Consider the following 22,317-nt stretch of genomic DNA (forward strand, 5'->3'; position numbering starts at 1 on the left):
TGAGATAAAAACTTTCTAAAAATAGAAAGTATTCTAAAGTGGAAGAACTTTTGAAACTACCCGTTATAGTAATGTGGAAGATCAAAAAGGAACGGAGGGAGTAATAGATAAGAATAAGTTGTTAGGAATAAAATCCTAGTTTGAATTGTTTAGAGGAGTAGAGTCGAGTAGTTGGATCGTACGGTTGATCTTCCAAATAAACATAATTTAATTAGCTAATATATTTAGTACTTCCTCCGTTCTTTTTTTATTTTCTATTTTGCGTTTTTTACACATATTAAGGAAGATAGAATATTTGGGTTGTAGTGGGTATTATTTTAATTAAATAGTAGTGTAAAGTAATGATTGCATTAGAAGTAATAATTGTACTGAAAATATGAGAGAGAAGATAATTATAAATAAAAGAAAAGGAGTACATTAAAAGAAAAGGAGGGGTTTTAAGGGATAAACTGGGATAAAAACTTTCTAAAAATAGAAAGTATTCTAAAGTGGAAGAATTTTTAAAACTACCCGTTATAATAATGTGGAAGATCAAAAAAGAACGGAGGGAGTATCAAATTATTATTATTCACTACAAAATTAAAGTTTGAATTGATGAACTAAAATTTCTCTGACTTTATTTTTGAGAATCAAATGGGAAAACTTTTAATAATTACTTTGAAACTCTATATTAATAAAGAACTTCATTTTTTTAAATTACAATTATGAAATATTTTAAACATATGTGAGTATATCGAAGAGATTAGTGAAACATGGTAATAAGAAAAATTAATAATAGTTGAAATTAATTTTGCTGGAATGGATGGTATAAATAGGATCGTGAGATCGTAAAATTGTGTTACGAATCTATTGATGTTGCAATCATACCTACAATTCAAATCACTCGCCTGTTTTAAATCATAGAGTGATAAGATCGTACATCAAAATTATAATTTTAATAACAAAGAGAATAATTTCATAATGATACGTTATCACGACGTATATTATAATTTTAGAAAGATATAATGTACATTTTTATTTGTTGCCATTTAAGAAAAACTTTTTTGATGTTATAATTATCTTAAATTTTAATATATTTATACCCAAATAATAATATAATATTAGAAAAAATCAACACGATAAATACCCTTCATCAACTCAATGAATTCAATACAAAATTTTAAAAAATTATAGAGTAGGCTAAGAAAAAGAGAGAATGTAATTCGATCCATACAACCTTTGTTTAGGGAAGATGATAGTGAACTTCCTTTAGATTGAGTTTCAAATTATGGATAAAGTATTGGTGTTGATTTATCGAACCTATAAATGATGGCACAAGCATCCGCATTACACAAAATAAACTTATTTATTGAGTTGCTTTTAGGTGTAGTAACTTCATAAATTTTGTGTGATGTTGATGCTTGTCCCACATTTATGGGCTTGATAAATTAATTTAGGTTGTTTGTCTTTATTTGTGATTAATTCTCATAATTGATTACAAATTACAATAGAATATAATTAAGGAATTGAGAGATGGAGATCATTTAGAAATTAATGAATGATTTTATTATTAGGTTTTCATGCAAAATTTAACTTATTTCATTCATATAATTAGGAGCTATGATTATTGCTACAAGGTAATGTGTTCATTATTTATGTAGTATGATTTTTCTCCCTATTTTCATTCATTGATTAGGTTTACTTTTATCAGTATTTGTGTGTGTTTGTGTTGTCTTTTAAATTTTGACTTGTATGCAGATAAATAATGAACTTTGGTCGTATATGGAGCACTGAATTATGGAACCCATCCAAAGTTCCAAGGAATTGAATGGAGAGATGTGATGGTCGGACAAAATATCATATTTTAAGACACATGCAAGTAGGGGTGTTCAAAAATATCCGATTTGAATTCTCAAATATCCAATTTAAAAACTGGATAAGATATCCGAATTTTGAAAATCGGATATCCGATTTTTAAGTCATAATTGGTTTGGATCGGGATATTTGCAAAGCCGAATATCCAATTTTCTAAATTTTTTTTATATATAAATACATGTTTTTTGTCAAAAAAAAAAAACTTTGTGCAGGTTGATGAATATTTATTCACAATTCTCAAAGTTTAAGATGCATAGCTAATTTCCTTTTAATTAAATTTAAACTTTTGAATATCCAACCATAATCCCAAAATGATTTTTCTCAATTAAGCCTAATTAAAGAAAGAAAACGAAGTGAAGTTAAGTATTTATGTGTAAAAAATCGCATTTTTTTGATTTAAAAAACAAAAAAAAATTAAATCAGATATTCGATTTTTCGGACCGGATATGAATCGTGATTTTCATTATCTGAAAACCAAATATCTAAAGTTCTGGGTCGATCTGAAATCTGATTTAGAATACCCAAATACAAGAGTCCTATGAAAGAGTAGAGCTAAAAGAAAAAAGAGTTTTCTCGTGAGAATACCTCAAAAATGAAAGTTTATATTCTCATATAATATATGTAAGATGAACTATTTAACCTCGTGTATATATATATATATATATATATATATATATATATATATATATATATATATATATATATATATATATATATATATATATATATATATATATATATATACATATAATATATACATATATATATATATATATATGATCGAATAAGAAAGATTTTAAAATGAGAAGGGTGAGAAGGATTTTTGTTTGATTTTGTTTGGTTACTATATATACAAAAAATGATATTATGTTATAAATTAAGAATATTTTAAAAATTATTTCATAGTTATCTTTCTGTGTAACATAGTTACTTTTACAATTATGAGTTTTTGGCTCAATCGTGACCATAGATTTTTTTTATTTTATTGAAATTAAGGGTATAAAGTCCTTCTTACCCTTTTGCATTTTCAACCCCTTTTCAATAAATCTCTCCCCTATATATATATATATATATATATATATGAAATAAATCTTTTATAGAAATCCTCTCATACAGTAAAACGAGTCAAATGGCCTGGGAAGACCGAGGTAATGGTAGTTCAAGTCAAAATTGACAAATCGTCCGGTTGGGAGGAGTGGTCGTGTCTTGGTAGTCCGATCGAGACACTAAGCAAAATTTTATTGCATGATTCACAAGACCTTCAAACTTCCATTATTATATTATTCTTGATATTATGTCTTTCTATTATTGCAATTAATTCATGTTTATAAATAAATATATATTTGCCACATGCATGGCTATATTTGTTTCTAGAATAGAATATAATGAAACTATATAGAAGTTGTAATAATTAATTGAATATATTGATTCATGATTTAAATTAGGGTGATGTTAATATTTCAATTGTTTTTTGAATTGCATTGTAATTTTTTACTTCGATTATCCTTATAATAACTTATTAATAATACATTTTAAAATGGTGATTTATTTTGAAAATCAAAAATTGATTTAAATTTAGAGTTTAACAAAAAATAAATAAATAAATTTGCATTTGACCTTATTCCACCCTTGTTTTAAATTAGTGTTTAGCAAATTAAACTCTTTCTTAGGCTTGATTTTAAAATTTTAATTGTCCAATAAAACCATATTTTATACTAAGTTATTTGTAACAACTTAGAGGTAAATTTTTTATTTTTTTTAATATCTTATCTTACTTAAATTACTCGTAATATCACTAATCTTATCCTATCTTTCCGATACAAGACAGATTTAGAGCATAACATATTTATATTAGCTGGACTAACATTGTTTTTGGTATAATTTATTTTCCTGAGGGTAAAATTTAATTTTATTTCAGATGTAACTTATATATATATATGCAAAACAAGATAAACGTAGTGCATTATATCTTCCCAACAATAATGAAATACTATCAAATATGACGATCCAATACAGTAGGTTTTACATTAATGGTTCTTACTCCACCATTTTAACAATATAAAGTCTAAATATGCTTGAAATAAGTCTATAGATTGAATTTAGGCTAAAAAATGCCCAATTAAATATAGATAGGTTTAAAATGAGTCTTGAATAGTGTTTGGGTCCGAAAACCTTGAATATGAACCAACATCATTTATTCTTTTGGACCCAATCCAAATCAATTGAGTCTAAAAAATTAGACTCAAACTCCCTAGCAGATTTATTAATGTCTTTGATCCAAGATTACTTTCAGGGGAAATTTTAAGCATGTTTAACATGTTAAATTGCACAGGACTTTAAAAAGCTAAGGAGCATCAATATTAATTTACATAGTATATATTAAATGTTTAAAGATAAAAATTTATTAAAAAATATCATAATTTTTAAAAAATTACACATAACCTTTAAAAAAATTAAAATTTTTACTCCAACCCGACCATCCTCCCTCTTACTGGAAGGGGTGCTACTCCACATAAGTATTCCCTCGGCTACCTTTAATCGTGTATGATAGACCAAATTTCTTGCCGTTGTTTAACCCTCCCACCTCGTAATATTGCTACAAGCCTACAACATCTTGATTGCTGTTGTTTAAGCTATTCTCTCGTATTATCTCGTCTTAAATCTTCATCTTAACTTTGCTTTCTTGTTAACTGTCTCACCATAACACGATCAAAAATAAAGCTGAATAGCTTATTTTGAATATCAAAATATCTATTTTAGTTGTTTAAAGTATTCATTTTCAGACCAGTTTCATAATGAGAGGGTCTCATACAAAAATAGTTTGTCTTATTACTTTTTCAACAAGTCTTGTATGAGACCGTCTCATTATGAGAGTATGAGACGAGCACATATAAGTAGTCAAATTCTCTACTTGATCACTTTAAGATTGTAAGTTATCACTTAAAGGCAAGGTGATAGGTAATATATAAAAAATAGTTATTTTAAAACCGTAAGTGATCACTTTAAGATTATTAGTAATCACCTTTAAGCTTAAAAAATAACTACTTTAAAACTTTAAGCGATCAATTTAAGTTTATAAGTAATCACTTTATAACATTAATTTACATTGAACCAATCTAATGGAAATAGCCTCGTTGTAAGACCGTCTCATTTAAAATTTTGCCTTACTTTTTCTTGGATCTTTTTTCTTCACTTTCCGATTCATGTACAAGGCTACAAAAGCCTTAAAAACTACAAAATAGCTTGGTGAATAGATAGGTTGAAGATATGACCATCCGATTTTAACACTTTTGTTGTTTAAAATGATAAAAAAATAATAAAGACCTATTTAGGATTCGTATTTTGGGTCAGCTCCATCCATGTATTGTATATGTAAAATATTTATCACAAGTAATTCTGGTACAAAATCGTTTGGGGAGATTAAATTAGTGCTAATCTTGGAGAAATTATTAAGATTAGTTAGCAATCTGACAACATTCATATAAGAGGATTAAAAAGGCATTGAACGTATGGTGTAATATTAGTGCATGAAAAGATCACGTGAGGTTGGAAAATACTTGACAACCATAGAAAAACATTGTAGACTAGTGAGACATGCGTTAATAGGAGAAGCAAAAAAGGCCATAAAATATAAAGGAAAAATCACCAAAGTAAAGAGAAACTTGACACGTCCAAGACAACTATAGTGGCATGCAAAGGAATTCTGGAATTAATGAAATAACAGTTAATGTTTTACATGCACAATCATAGCGTATAAATACTCATGAAGGAGCACATAAAAGAGGTAATTAATTTCTACTATTAAGAAAGAAAGACAAAGAACTCAAAATAATTTATTGCCGAGGAAGTAATACTACTGGTTTTCAAGGATCCACATTGATTTTCAAAGGAAATTCATAGCATAATCGTAAATCTAAAAGCAATTACAGTTGTTCTGATCAATCTTCAAAAGAACTTTTTTCAGATATTAAATACAAAGACCTCACGTCTAAATAAGTCTTAAGTAGTAATCCACTTTGCAACGACAGTGCTCCTGGAAGGACCTATTAGGCTACTTGTCTTAAACTGATACTGACTTCGGCGTCGGAGTGGGTCCCCGGAAAAACATTCCGGCCCTGCTAAACCCTTGTTGCATTTTACGAGAACAACCATCTTCTCAATCGATCATACTGCATAGCTTGGCAAGATAGTAAAAACAGGCTTCCACCAGCACTTAATCTTTGATTAATCACAAATTAGGAGATTAGGTTTGTAATTAATTGTCCTACAAAAGCTTACAAGAACATGTATGCAGAAGGAGTATTTAGAGCCAGATTGTTTTAGACCTAACTCGTTTAATACATACGATTAAAAGCCAAATTCAAACTCTATATATCCAGCTCCAATCAATTGTACATATCTAATTATCTTACGTGAACAAGCCCAAGAGGGCCAATACACAACAATGCGACTCTCACTCGAGCCTAAATTTAAACAAAGATTGAGGGTTGGGGCCAAACCGCCCAAAAGGCAATTGAAATAATCAAATTAGATGAAAATTTAAAAATTATTTCTTAAGACGATTTTTTTGTAAGACACGCTTTATATATTGTTAAGTATATAAATGTAGACTCAATTAGGAACGGGAACAGCAACAAGAGGGGGGGGGGGGGTGAATTGTTGTTGTTACTAGTTTAAGCGTTTTTGCCCTATTTTTGCGGAATTGAATAAAATAAATAAAGCTTAAACTTAGAGCGAAATAATTAAAAGAGACAAACGATTTTTACGTGGAAACCTTCTAGGCCTAAATAGAAGGAAAAACCACGACCCCTCGGGATTTCTAAATTCTCCACTATGTTTAAGGAAACTCGTTACAATTACATTAAACATCTTACTTCACTCGAAGCGCATCAACTAGGCCAACTCTTCTCTCTCAAATTGCTTCACTCAAAGCAACAAACTTAGCTTCACTAAAAGCTAATTCACTCCACTAGCTTCACTAGAAGCTTTCTCCTTAGCTTTACTCAAAGCTAATCTCTTCTCTAGCTTCATTAAAAACTATCTAATTCCCCCCTTAGACTCACCCGAGTCTAATTATATATTCTCTCAAAAACCCTTACAAAAGGATAAAAATTCTCTAAAAATAAAATCAATAAGTTGCACAAGAAAATATTATAAATTAATTGGCATTTTTAAAACAAAATTTTCTTGTAAAAATTCTCTCAAAATTACGTATGATTTAATGGCTCATACTAAGACGAGTTTTGAAGAATAACCGAGTCCACTATTATAGAGCTAAAATCCCTAATAAAAAAGGAATATTTCAATCCATTATTCCTTTATCAAAAAGATCATGGGAGTAATGTGGATTAAACTACCAAACGGTTATTTCCACAATGAGTTGAATAAATCAATCATACGTTTAAAACAACAATAACCGTTGTTCCCATTTACTAAAAATAGGTTCTGTTCCTTTTAAGCAGCAGTTTCACAAACAGCAGTTCCTGTTCCAGTACTAACTGCTGGAACGTTTTTGCTATTTTTAGAAACGGTTATACTTAGGAATGGTTATTTTCTAACTTATAGGTATAAAGACCGGTTAAGAATAATAGCTAAGACCCATTCAACAACCACTATTTCTATTTTTAGCAAATCCATTATTTACTAAATATAGATCCTAAAATAAAGGATCTTTATTTAGAGGCTCATACGTAAAGTAATTTTAAGAAAACTTTTTGCCAATTAACTATAATAAATAAATGCAACAAATTAATTTAAATACATTAACTAAAAAATAAAAATCAGAATTTATTAGTTAACGTAGGCTGACTTTGGTTTGGGAACAGTGCGCTGTTTCCAGAATCCAGTTTTGCTAGAACATCCAACTTAGGAACAGTAGACCTGCTGTCTCCATTTTACATCCCAAGCGATATACTTCTTCTAACATATTTCGGATCCTTTTGACACGTACATTTCCATGAACCAAGTCATAGGTACTATCAACGATCATAATCACGACCGGATATCGACCTGCACACAATCTCTAAACACATATTTGCTTAAGTGTAGTCATCATCAAAACTCAAGAGGTCCAACAATAAATATTATAAACACTTTATTTTAAGATTGATCTATGAAGGGACCACATCTCAGTAAACATATGAAAATTTCACAGAAAGGACATAGTACTCCTATTAAAGGTAAAGGTCCTCTAGGGCGAGAAACGAGTCAAACTTTAGAGAACTTCTAAGAGGCAAAAATTACAAAACTTCCAAATGATTGTTTAAATTTAAAATGCAATCCAATCATAAACAACTCTAGACTATTTATAAGAGGAGAAATCTCAGTAAATAACGATGATTTGTAAAGTTAACAAATCACTATTATGTAATAGAATTTAATAGAGTGAGAGTTTTGTAATTTTTATTTACCTTTTTTGATTTTATTTATTTTATTATTATTTTTTATCTTTTACGATAATTTAAATATTACAGTGATTGATTTGAAAATTTTGTTATAAGAGTATATGCCCTTGAGGCTTTAATTATAAACTCTAGCTATGGGTAACTAGGGGAATCAAACATTATACATAGCACAATTGCACACAACCACCTCCACCTTAAAGAAAGAAAAAAAGAATCCAAGTAGCTGGACCATCTAATCTCATCTCTTAGCCCTATGAAACAATGGTGGAAGTAATCAAGTGTTTCTTTATGGTAAGACTAAAGGCAAAACCAGAATAGCATCCACCAAAATATGCCCATTTGCCCACCAATTACAAGAATTTGGGCAAATTCTTGTACAACTTTCCTCACATTAAGTTGTAAGGATGGATTATATTATGTGTGTTGAAAACTAATACCACAAATAGAAAGTTGAGTATTTTATATCAACATCAACCAATTGTGAAAGGAATACCATTCACTATATGACTTCTACTTTGCATCATTTTTTAGACTTTGTTTGATATAACTTTCAACAGTATTAAATACCATCCTCAAGTAGGCCCTACACGCTCTCCATCATTTTTCATAACTAATGCAAATTCGGTTTCTTTTTACATTTCTCCTCAGCTTTCTCTCCCTTCTTTCTGTTTCCTTTTGCTCTGCTACTCTCCTTCAAATTCAATCAGGTATTCATCGTCTCTTTACCCTTGTTTTCTAATTTTAATTTCTGTGTTCATACGGTTTTTAATTATTGGTTTTTCTCGAAAATCCTATGAAATTCCTTTTGTTTCGTATTCAAATCAAATGCGTAGCTCTTAAGCTGAGTTCTTCGTGTTTTTCAAAATTTTTCAAAATTTCATTCATCGCATCGCATTTCGATTTTCGACGTTGTTTTTACTTTTCTTTTTGTTGTTTGTTTTTTTTATATTTTTTGGATGTTTTTTTCCTTTTATTTTCCCGTTACATTCATAAAAACAACCTATAATTACTTTGATTGCGTAATTTAACGATTTAACAAGTACAGTGTTTTGATTGTGCTAATTTAAGCGTTTAGGATTTGATTTATAGACTTATTTGTTTAGGATTTGATTTATAGACTTATTTGTTTCGGATTTGATTTATAGATCATTTTTAGGATTTGATGACTAATTTCTTATGAAAAAGGAGAAATATAAGAGTATTTTTGTTTGATTTGATAGCAAAATTAATATTTAGGTAGGAATAAGCTTTTGGGAACAAAGGGTGGGAAACTTTGATTAAATCGCTTGTCAAATGAAACAATGAAGACAGAGAAAACAATCCGTCTATAGAGAAACATTTTCTCCCACGACAAAATCCCGTTAATTTTCTTATGCTTTTGTTTGCTATCTAGAAAACCTATAAATTTATTAAAAAAAAAAAACTTAAGTTAGTTATGTGTAAATTGATCATCAAAGATTGGTTGCAAGCTATTGTTTGACTAGCTTTTCTAACATGTATAGTCATAGATGACCGTCTACCATACTAATAAATTCTACAAATGGAAGAATCATATATTAGCCTATTAATCGAATTTTTTCTTTCACTTTTGTGATAGGTGTTTGATTTTCACTCTCTTTTTCCATGCGTTCTCTAGCGTATCCTTGAATTCCAAAAACTCTACAAATTGGTCAAATTATATTCTTGATCAAGTGGTATTAACTCTAAAGGAGTTTTCATTGATAGGAGTGATAATTTATTATTATCATTTGGATATTTTAAAATAAGTAGTAGTATATGTTCATCCATGAATTGTGCAGAAGAATCTAATTCCTCGACATAAAATTAATATTTAACCAAACCGTCAAGATGTAGCAGTCACGTATTACTGGGTAATGTTCACCATATAAAAAAAAGTGAATAAATTTGTTCTTGAAGAATGAGAATCATCATTTTATTATTTTATGTATACGGTGAAAAATATCTAATATATGCAATTGTTTGTTTATACCTAATGTAATTTTATGGTTGATTGGAGTAGATGAACTAAAATATATGCATAACATTAAAAATGAATATAATAATATATATTGGAAATCAAACCTTTCTTCTGTTACCAAACCCATCTTGGAAATCTTATTGTTTACTGGTTGAAAGCAAACAAATAATGTTTTGACCAACACTAGTGGATTAGGATTATTTTACAGATTTACATAATTTCCTTTTTTACCCTTATTATTTCTTATCAAGTATTATATATATCCCTTTTTCTTGTTTTTGCAAGAATTAAAAATTGGATTAGCTTTCTTTCAATATATTTCAGAATGGTTGCTCTATTTGTTTTTCTTCCTCTTTAACATTTCCCATTACCGTTTTTGATGCTTTCTTCCCCACCTTATCTATCGCCACTGCCTCTTCCATCATCCCTGTCCATTTCATCAACATTGCTGTAGTTTCATCATCCTCTTTCGATCTGTTTTCTTCTTCATCAGGAAAGTTTCTGTTTTATTTTCTTTACAATTCTCTTTTTCGTTTTTTTTATGTTCTTGATTTTCTGATTTTCTTTATGAATCTTGTTCTTTCTTCATATTGGATTTGATTGCTGTTATCTCTGTTCCGCTTGTTTTTTGATTTCCATTTTTTTTTTCTTTCCTGATTGCATGCCAAATTTGTTTCCCTTCATCTTCGTTTTTTTTTTTCCCTAATTTTTCATCAACCCTAATTGTTAATAAAACTTTACCGTTAATCAACAGATTTAATTAATAAAACTTTCATGTTAATCTGTTTTACAATATGATGATCCTTATTGTTGAGTTGTGACAAGTGGTCTATTACTCATGAAGTTTAATGTTAGTGGAAATTTTAGTGCTAATCAATCTTGTAAAGATACAATCAGTTGAAAAATGGTGGATGTGGCCCCCTAATCAATATTGACGTTTTAATGATCCAACTTATTGTATGTTGAAATATATATTCCTTATCTAGGCTAAACATGTCGAGAACAAACGAAGACGTTGTCCAAGAAGTTGTTGATAATAAACCTCAAGGGCAAGAGCAAGTGAGTGAACTTACAGAGGAGGAAACTAGACATGCTGACAAGACTGAGGAAAATCAAGTACCTTCCACAGTACAGCAAGTATTTTTCCCCCTATTTATTTACAAACTGCTCTATAAAAGTTCAAATATTTAGCTCACTAAATGAATTAGCTGCTTTGTTTTTCTGAGATTTAGTTGCATAATTTCCCCCGTTTTTAACACTTGTTTTCTCTAACTTGATCCTATCCATCTAAAATTTTTGTAATGGGTGGTGCGTTTTTTTAGGAGGAAATGATCAAGAAAAAGTATGGAGGAATTCTTCCCAAGAAAAAGCCTCTGATTTCTAAGGCAAGAACGATTTTTTTTGTCTAATCCACGTTGTAATATTTTGAATTCCATAAACTGTTTTACATTCCCTGCATTCTTCTGCAGGACCATGAGCATGCTTTTTTTGATTCTGCTGATTGGGCATTGGGAAAGGTACATGAATCCCTTTTACACTACCAACATTTTTCATCTATTGACTGAAAACGAAAGTGTTAAAGAGGTTCAACAATGAAAAACAAATGAAAAATATAATGCAAAAGATGAATACAAGTGTTTATGAGGTATCTTGAATACCTCCCCTCAAATATAGTTTATTATAATGAATTCAACAATTACAAATATAATAAACCTCCCTTATCTTGAGAACAATCTTTCAAGAGCACAAATACTAAAGCAAAGTAAGAACACTCTCAAGTTTCTAACAATGCAATAGCCCTCTCAACAATATGTGTGTTTTGTGGTGTATGTTACTATGAGTGATGAATCCTATTTATAGGCAAGATATTCATCACTCTTAGTATTCCCTCATAAATCACCATAAACATACATGTAACATCTCAATTAACATCCCAATTAACTATGACAATAAACATTACAATAAACAATAGAGTAATGCACCACATTATTGCATAGTCACTACAAATTCTGACCAAAAACAGGATCTAATGTAGTCTGCTAGACTTCCGCTCGACCGAGCCACTACCTCGCTCGGTCGAGCAAGCTTCCAGTGAAGTCACTCACAGTCTGCTTCTTTATTTGTTGCTTTGATCAAGCAACTCTTATCAATCGTTCCAAACCTTAAATCACCTATATTCGACACATCTTTATCGACCCTCTCTAAAGTACAAGACAAAGCATGTTCGATTATATGTTTAAAGTAAACGTCATCATTAAGAGTATTGGTACTTGCTTTAACATTGACAATTGTGATTTCTTCTTGATCTTTGTCTCTATGTACTTGTTTCCATTCAAGCAGCAGGGAGGCCAGAAACCCAAAGGACCACTTGATGCTCTCCGCCCAAAGTTGCAGGTATCCCTTCAAAATATTTTATTATTGATGCTTCTGCTTTCAAACAAAAACCTTTTGAAATTCAAAGCATCAAGGAAAATCTAATGCTTTACATTTTTTTTTTCTCCTTTTTCTGATAACTTGACTGATCATTTCAGTATTGTGATAAGTACTTGATACTTATGTGGAGGGGGAATTTTGGCCTGGGTTTGCCTAAGTCATGACCTGGGTCATTTTTTATAAACCTTATTATATTAGATTGTGCAGCATATGACATAAAAGAATAATAGTTGAATTGGTTCTTATTCGGTAAAAACCTTGATAGCAAACCTCATGAGTAACTCCGCATAACTAAGACGTGCACATGATTCAATGAACCATTTATAAGTTGTAAAAATGGTTTCGTCCTTTATGAAACTCTTACAATGAGGCACACACATGACCTACGGGTTGGGACTTGGGAGACAGTCGAGAGACTTAGAGGCTATTTGCTGCATGAGGTTGGAAAGACATGAAGGCAGCTAATTTGATGATACTTTGAGATTATAAGGAGTACCGTACAATATCTAAGTTCTAACTGTATGCTTCTGTTTCTGAATTCATAGCCAACTCCTCATCAACAAGTCCGTTCTAGGCGCTCAGCTTATGCTCCTGCTGATGGAGAAGGTGTATCTCCTCATGACGAAGGTATAAACATTATGTTTCCTATTTCTTACCTAAGATTTAAATCAGATGCTAGATATATGTGTTCAGCACTCATATTTTCTATCTCACTTATGCAGATACAACACCCAAAACCTCGTCTGAAGATCAAGATTTCGCAAGAGAGGATGACAAGCATGAAAAGTCGGTTTCTCCTGAGGCTCAGAGTTGCCATGAATAAAGTTTTGTATGCAGTACCATGTACAAAAGTAAAAAAAAAAAAAAAAAAAAAAAAAAGAAAAAAAAAGAGCGCGAATCAGAGATTTCCTTTATAAATGTGGATAATAATACTTAAGAAACATTGTGTTCATCCTGCTTTAAGCATAGGCGGCATTCACAGCTTTGGTTGAAACAGCACACAAGGTGATATTGTGTGTATTTCGTTAATTTATTGGAACCTCGGCTGTAGTTTCAAGTCATGCTTCAATGTGATCCAAAAGTAACAAGTTTTCCTAGTTTTAATGCATGCACTGTTAGGATTTCATATTGATTGCACTTTTCCAAATTGCTGAAATCTTACTCTACATTGCATGTCAGATTATACTGCTATGCCCATACTTGCTGTTGCTGGTGCATTTGTTGAAATGTGTTGATGAGGAGATTTTAGGGAAGGGAACGGGAGGGAATTAGAGGGATAATAAATGTTTTACTTTTTTCCTTGCTAATGTACAAAAATCTTTCCATTAACAACAATGCAAATATGATATCGACTACATGAACTTAAAGCATTACAAAACTGGCTACCGACAACTTCAATTGAGTCCACTTTAACAATGAAAGACAAATCTAGGAGGTTAAACTACAATGAGTTAGTCTAAAGGGTTTGAACCGAAAGAAAGGAATTCTCACTTCGAAGTAGAAAAGGTTATCGTTTTATAATATAATAGGATTCTTTTTAGGGGAAACCAAAATAAATGGAAGAATACAAATTATGTATGACATGGTCTCACTAAGAGATGCGCCTCATATACATGGATTAAATAGCCCATTTCCTACACATTATGAGAATATATGCTCCTTATTTGAGGTCATTTCCTTAAAAAATAGTCTCTCAAAGTAGCTCGTGGAAGAAACTAGAGATAAGCTTATGTTTGTTTAAAAGGTTTTGTTATTGGTCACTCTGGTCGAAGAGATGAGGCTGTTGGAATGGAGCAGGATTATGAGCCGCGGGATTTGACATCACCGTTAGTCTGTTACCCTTCATCTCCCTCAAAGCTCCCATAATGTGCTAATTTTGCTTAGTCTATTCCTTCTGAAACTTGGTGCACGCTATACAATTACTACTTCGTCTATCCCTTTGATTTTGTTTGTTTGGTCCGTTCCACATGTTGTGCTCCACTAGTTTTTTTGGACGTGACTTTACCTATAATACTTCACTAAAATTTATAAAAATGGCAGTTTCCTTCGTAACGTACATGTCATTGTCATTCTGTCAATAGCAATTTTAAAGGGCAAATAAATATTTTCTCCATTCTATTTTAATTGTTATATTTGACTATTTATACAATTTAATACGTTATTTTGATTATTGATATGTTAAATTACGTATAACTAAAAATTATAATAAGTTAATATTATTGTCTCATTGTCTCATTTGGTTTTGCAAGTTTGTATGCACATATAACATATTCAATTATAATTTCTCAAATTGTGCTTAATTCAAAATTATAAAATGATGTTATTGAAATTTAAATCGAGACGAATTAAATAAAATTTCACTTGACTATATTTTGACCTATAAATTAAGAGTAAAATATAAATTAAGACTGATTTTGCATCTCGGAAGTGGAAGTGTACTACAACTAAGAGGAAGATTGCTACTATTGTACTATGCAGTCTTACATATGAAAGCTGATGTGCTCGAAATGATTCGGTTTGGAATTTCAAAGTTCTCATGGTAAGCAGGATTACTATTACTAGGAAACTGAAACTTGCAGTAAAGAACAGAGTTTTACATATTCCAATCAAAAGCATTAATATATATCGTACTAGAAGGGGTGCCCCTTTTTCACGCTGATGTAAAAAAAGGAAGATTGTTCTCTTGTTAGAGTACTATATATTATTTTGTTCAGGTTTAATGAAATTTTTTCTTATTCCAAAAAATATATATCGTACTAAAAAATAAATGAAATAATAATAATAATAATAATAATAATAATAAGAGTTAGTATGATCATAATCATGGTCATCACTCATAATCCCGCACAAAAATAAGGTTTGAAGGAAACACATAGCAAACATAATATACTCTTATCCCTCTAGAGAGAGGCTAGGGGAAAAGGGCGCAAATAAGAATTAGGTTTAGAGGCAATGCCTATCAAATTCTAGGAGGATACTTCTTCTCTCCTCATATTTACACCACTTTTTATTTTAATTTATCTCACTAATTTTACGTCTTTTTTACAATGCTACTTGATACTATGCAAATTGTGTGATTCTTGATGCTCTAGACCCTTTTTATTATTGTTTACGACTATAATTGTATCTTAGCTTATTTTAGCATTTTATTAGGTCAATTTTCTATTATTGGTAGTTTTATACCCAAACCATTCGATATATTTTGTTTTTTATTACTCCCTCCGTTCTTTTTTAATCTTTCACTTTGAGTTTTTCACACATATAAAGAAAGATAGAATCTTTGGGTTGTAGTGGGTATTATTTTAATCAAATAGAAGTGTGAAGTAATGATTGTATTGGAAGTATGAGGTTGTAGTGGGTATTATTTTAATTAAATAGTAGTGTGAAGTAATGATTGTATTGAAAGTATGAGAGAGAAAATAATTATATATAAAAGAAAAGGGGTACATTAAAAGAAAAGAGGGGGTTTTAATGGGTAAAAGTGGGATAAAAACTTTCTAAAAATAGAAAGTATTCTAAAGTGGAAGAACTTTTAAAACTACCCGTTATAATAATGTGAAAGATAAAAAAAATGGAAGAAATACGTGACACATAACATATTAGATTAACTTTCCTGAATATATGTAAGAAAACATAATAAAATATATAATATATGTTCTGAAGCCTCAATTAATTGAATCTTATACGGAGTAAATAATACATTATTGAAAATTATTTTTATAACCTTATCTTTGATAGTCCTTTTATGGAGTCGATTCCACGTAAAATTTGCCTAGACTTTCCGAAACATATTAAATATATATTTACTTAACTATGTTCTTTGTTACTTCCTTTATTTACTATTATTGTCCTATTTAATTTTTTAATATTATTTATCAATCACTTTTAATTTGTATTTTATTTTTAATTTATAAGTTAAAATATAGTTGAACGGGATATTGTTTAATTGTTTTGACAATTGATTGTTTTGATGTAATTATCAAAATCTATATTTTATAATTTTTAATTAAACGCAATTTGAGATATTTACAATTAAATATGTGTATTGGCAAACACAATGGCAAAACTTGAACACAATTTAAGGGGGGGTGAAGTTATAAAAAAATTGAATTCTACTAACATGTTGCTAATCAATACAATCAAAAATCATAACTTAAATTTTGAATCAGTGTAAAGCTTAACGTTCTTTTAGCACTTTAAAATTATTTTATTCCTAATTTTATTCGTTCTTTTCAGTTGTTAAATGATAATTTTATTCCTAATTTGATATTCTATTATTAATTATAATTTTTTTTATTTTGTTTCAATTATTTTATTCCTTTAATTGTGTTGCTTTTATTTGTTGGGTTGAAATTATAAAAAAATAAAATGACGATTATATACTAAAAAAAATTTGCCGAAAATCTCGGAGAGGCGAAGTCCCTACCCACCCCTAAATAAGTTCCGCCATTGGGCAAACGTACAAAATCAAATAGGACAATAATAGTGAATAGGAGGAATTATGATTTAGTACTCCACATGGTTTGTCCCTCGACCTATAAATTTTATTAACAAAAGCGTCTCAAAGATATGATTCCTTCTTTACCGCCTTCCCCTAAAAAATCCAATCTATCTATAATTTAAAATTATAATTATTGTAATATTTATTAAAATAAAACATGTTTACATTATCCACCTCAAAAATACATATAAGTCATTTTATTTATTTTTTTTATAGTATAAAAAAAACAGAGGACACATCATGGAGTTGACTTGTGTTTTGGTGCAAAAAAAGGATTACGCAAGTCCTATTTAGTTTTGTTTGAAATTTGAGACTCTATTCTAAGAAGTCCAAGAGTTGACTTCAAAATCTTTTGTCTAAAATATAATTTTTTTTTAGGGTGACTTTAAAATAAAAGAATAAACCCCTCCTACCAAAACTACACATAGGTACTTACTAAAGGCCGAGAACTTTATGTTGGAATTAAGGTTGTAAAACTAACCAAATTCCATATACAAAGTTGGTAGAAACTAAAAAGCCATGAAAATTATCATTATAATATCAATAATATTAGCTTTAACAAGTAAATAATTACATAAATATATATCAAATACACTAATTTGGCTTTATTAGAGAAGCAAAATACCAATCCCACTATTAGTTCTTAGCAAACCCATTAACCCAAATCTTTGTCTTATAATACTTGGATTATTTTAATTCTCTTAACTATAAAAATGCATTTGACATTGTTTCTCTTCATCAAGCACCAAATTTCCTCAAAACTTATAAGTAACTCAAAGAGCTATATACAAGAGTTGTTTATACATAAAATTTGAAGAAATTTGTTATAAATTGAGATTTTTCAAAATAAATATGTCGAAAGGAGCAGGACTTGAAGTTGGTGAAGCGTCTAAGGTTGCAGCAGGTGCAAATCGAGGAATTTCGATCCTCGATTTTGTGTTTAGGATTGTTGCTGGTGCTTCTACCTTAGCTAGTGCAATTGCCATGGGGACTACTAATGAAACACTTCCTTTTTTCACTCAATTTATTCGGTTTAGAGCTGAATATGATGACCTTCCAACTTTCACGTAAGATTTTTGTTAATATGATCATTTTCGGCCAAATAATTAATTTTTGAGAGATTGTTTAATTTTTTTTTTAAGCAAAACAAAAACATATCATTAATTTTTTTTGGAAATATTATGTAGGTTCTTTGTGGTGGCAAACGCAATAATAACTGGCTACTTGGTGCTTTCTCTTGCATTTTCTATTTTACACATTGTTAGAAGTGGAGCAACCGGCACCCGGATTTTGTTGGCCATTCTCGACACCGTATGACACTAATACTTCCCCTAATTTTCTATTATTTATTTTGATCACTATAAAATAATTTAAATATAAAATGTATTTTTCTTCATTAAAATTTTAATTTTTTTTTTATTTTCAGCTTAAATAATTTTTCAAATAACAGTTGTAAAATACTGACTCAGTTAAATAATAAAATTCACGAAAAATAATAATAGCAAATTCTATATTATCATAACACAAAAATAATGATTAGAATTTAAAAATTCTAGATAAACAGAGATCAAATCAAATTTTATGTTTAAATCAAAATTTAATAGATTTTGTTTAAATGTAAACTAACAAAGGACAATTCCAAATTTCTTTTAGTTACCAATCGAGTATGTAGCATATACATATTCAAGTCTTAATCATTAGGTTAAACTTTACTAAATCTTCACATAATATATTTTAAACAAGATATCAAATGCCATCAGTATAGTGAAAAATAAGATTGCATTACCGTATCGCGACCATATTGCAAAAGGTTATTGAATTTATCGTGATCCAAATATTGCCCACATTATTATTGATCATGAAAATCCGTTTCACGACCATTACGGAAACCGTATTTTATACTATAGCTTATAATGTGATACTTCTATATACTTGTATGAAAATTAGATTTTAATGATGAAATTACATAAATAGGCCGCATTGGGTCTATTAACGGCAGCAGCATCAGCAGCAGCAGCAATAGTATACTTGGCACACAAAGGCAATACTTCGGCTAATTGGTTTTCAATTTGCCAGCAATATAACAGCTTTTGTGAGCGTATTTCTGGTTCATTGATCGGCTCTTTTGTAGCAATCGTCTTATTCGTACTACTTATCATATTGTCTGCTTTGGCCATCTCTCGTCGTCGTTGACATTGCAATTTACATTTAAGCTCTCAATATCTTCAAGAATCTCATCTTTATTTTTCTTTTACTTGTATTTTTATGTTTCTTGTTTATCTTTTTCTGCTTCTTATTTGAGATGTAATTAATTGTGAATGTATTATCTCATCAGAAATTGGCTAATTGATTTAAGGGATTTTAATTTTATTTGTAAGTTGTTGATTGTTATTATATTGAGATGTGAGTAATTGCGAGTCAGTTTATAGTTGAAGCGTCAAATATGTTATAAGAGTATATCATATCACGTCTTATCGCACAAAAACACATTTGATTAGAAGTGTGAATACCGGCATTATCCTTCTCATACATTGACGAATAATATTTAACTTTACAAGAGTTAAACTTATGATTTTAAGCCAAAATGAAAAGTTACTATAGATGGTCTTTTTTGACTTTTGACTTGTTATTCCATATTTTTTATAATAAATATTTATCATTTAGCGATTAATTTTATCAATCATATTTATTAACAGTTGATTTATATATTTGGCTTACACAATAACAAAAAAGTTAACATTAATAACTGATTATACTTCTTCCGTTGTGAACTACTTGCGTCTTTAAATGGTGGTACAAGAATTAAGAAAACTCACTTTCATTGCATTTTTGTCTATTATACCTCTTAATTTGGGTGGTAATTGAAAAGGCAATGATGTAATGAGTGAAAATAAAATATGGATAAAATAGAAAATTATTGATTTGCTTTTTTCAAAGATAAAAAAACGCAAATATTGTAAAGCAACCAAAAAACAGTATAAAAATTATGAAACACAAAAATTTAAATCAAGTAAACCAGTCAACTACCAACGGTCAACAAACTCATATCTAATTGCCAAATACTCGATTGTGACTTGAGTCGACTTGGGTTGCGATGAGCCTAACACATATGCAAAAAATGTCAAAAAAGTTGTGGACATCACTGGTTCAAGGCCGTTGGCGGCTCATACTCGTACTTATCTATAACTCGCTTTCAGTCCTTGTATTGTGATTTGCCATGTCAAAAATCATAGTATTGGCAATCAGGCACATGCAATGCACCAACCACTTTGGAACTAATACTTGCATCATATTCCTACATAAAAGGAAAAACCAAACCTCCCCAATCCCTATCATTCCTTTACAAGTATCTTTTATGTTCATAACTCTATTTATATAACCTTCTTTAAGTTTGTTTAGGCACTTACCTTTCATCTTTCTCAAGTAAAACATACTATATGTGGACAAAGTTTTCATCAATAGCTAATATAAAAAGAAAATGACAATGCAAACTACGTGATTAATAATTATGTCGAACAATAGAGAATCGAGTCTTGTCTCAATTGAAGCAAATATCACTTTTTCAGATAAGATCCTAAGATCGAATCTCACCTATCCTTCCCTTTCCTCGGCCAATCCTCTAATTCAAAAAAATATGTCGAAAGCTATCAAAACACTAATATTCTTCCTAAAAGAAGTGATGTATGCTTCTTCCGAGAAAAAACACGATTTTCAAAATTAAATTTACTTAAAGTAGCATAGTTTATGTATAGGTCATGTGGAAGAAATTATGTTAGTATTTAAAATGGAAATGGTAATCATCACAATATAGAAGCCATAAGAATTAGGGATCGGAATCGGATATACTTGAAGCTTGGGTTGGGAATGTGGTCCTAGATTTTGATTAGTAAACTTGTACAAAGTAGCAAGCAAAGTTATAGTATTAATACTTTCTCATGATCATGTTTGAATGGATAAAGTTAATTAATCATCATGCAACTCTAACTCTTATTGTACACGTAAATAAACATAAGTACAAAACAGATCAGTTTCAATTAACATAGTACTAATGCAATATTGATGTCACATAATGTCACGCATGATAATTGATACATTTCGAATTCTATTACTATCAGATTGCTACTAATAGTGATGTTTTTCCTCATAGCATGTCATTATAAATAGCAATCTTATTAAGGCTACAGTTGCGGTGTAGAGTGTACTTCATTTCCACTTGGGTCATTGTTATATTGAAAATTAATATTTATGGGAAGAAAAAAAATCAAACTAAGAAAATAAGGTTATTGGAGTAAAAATTATGAGAATATTATTGTTGTTAAAGATAAAAATTAGTTGTAAAGTTATGGAGAAGAAGAAATAGAAGTATTAGTCCCATGATTTTAAGGGTAAATATTTACCTTAATGCATAGGGAGAAAATATTTCCTTCCATCTCCCCAAATACAAGGTCAGTTATCTTCTTTTTCCTTCATCTTCTTTATACCATTATATTTATTTTCCTTCATATCATCTTTTAAATTCATCTCTACTTACCTTTATATAGATTTTTTGACCTTTATCTTCCCCTTAAATATTTACCCTCTATACAAAAATATCCACTTAGTTTAAGGATAATTCTGAGGATTTACTATGGATCTTTTTCGAGTTGGGGATTCTTGACCGCATTCTTTTTTATGAGTATGAGTTGCCGTCTTTCTTTCCTCTACGGACCATGATCTTAGTTTTTTCTACAGCTAGTCTCTTGAGAAACGTCTCTTAGGGCCCGGCTCATTATAGTTTAATGTTTACTTATCGTATTTTTAATGTCTATTTACATTATTCTTAATGTTTACTTATCATATTCTTAATGCCTACTTACAATATCTTAAATGTCTACTTATATTATTTTTAATGTCTACATATAATATTTCAATAGATATATAATACGTTGGTCTAATTAAAAATCGTCCCTCAAAGAGCACGTCTGTTACGAGAATTTGTTTTTTCTATTTGAATCTTTCCATATAATAGCGGTCTTGTTGGGACTTTTTTATGGGTCAAATTATGTGCAGTAATTAAGTGTAAATGCTAGATGTTTATCAAGTCAATTGTACTCAATATATAACACAATCTATTATCTTTAACCGTTTCTACTAAAAATTTTAGATCA

General features: G+C 29.7%; 2 protein-coding genes across 4 annotated transcripts; both read left to right on the forward strand.

The window, feature by feature from the left end:
- The first annotated feature begins 8,602 nt into the window (after positions 1-8,602).
- LOC130809111 (uncharacterized) lies at positions 8,603-13,795 on the forward strand. 3 transcript variants are annotated; one of them, XM_057674747.1, is made up of 7 exons: positions 8,603-8,965; positions 11,223-11,373; positions 11,559-11,621; positions 11,706-11,753; positions 12,574-12,630; positions 13,215-13,296; positions 13,392-13,795. In XM_057674747.1, the coding sequence occupies exons 2-7, from the start codon at positions 11,230-11,232 to the stop codon at positions 13,490-13,492; spliced, it is 495 nt and encodes a 164-aa protein (XP_057530730.1). In that variant the 5' UTR covers positions 8,603-8,965; positions 11,223-11,229; the 3' UTR covers positions 13,493-13,795. The 3 variants fall into 3 exon arrangements, with proteins under 3 accessions (XP_057530730.1, XP_057530732.1, XP_057530731.1); XM_057674749.1 differs by having other exon boundaries at positions 12,577-12,630; XM_057674748.1 differs by lacking the exon at positions 8,603-8,965 and adding an exon at positions 9,372-10,727 and having other exon boundaries at positions 11,221-11,373.
- A 4,142-nt stretch (positions 13,796-17,937) lies between these two features.
- Positions 17,938-19,363, forward strand: LOC130809112 (casparian strip membrane protein 3). Its single transcript, XM_057674750.1, has 3 exons — positions 17,938-18,237; positions 18,358-18,481; positions 19,145-19,363. Exons 1-3 carry the CDS (start codon positions 18,023-18,025, stop codon positions 19,361-19,363), a joined length of 558 nt encoding a protein of 185 aa, XP_057530733.1. The 5' UTR covers positions 17,938-18,022.
- Positions 19,364-22,317: the final 2,954 nt, after the last annotated feature.

The sequence above is a fragment of the Amaranthus tricolor genome, chromosome 3, assembly GCF_026212465.1.
Source record: "Amaranthus tricolor cultivar Red isolate AtriRed21 chromosome 3, ASM2621246v1, whole genome shotgun sequence".
NCBI classification, from domain to species: Eukaryota; Viridiplantae; Streptophyta; class Magnoliopsida; order Caryophyllales; family Amaranthaceae; genus Amaranthus; species Amaranthus tricolor.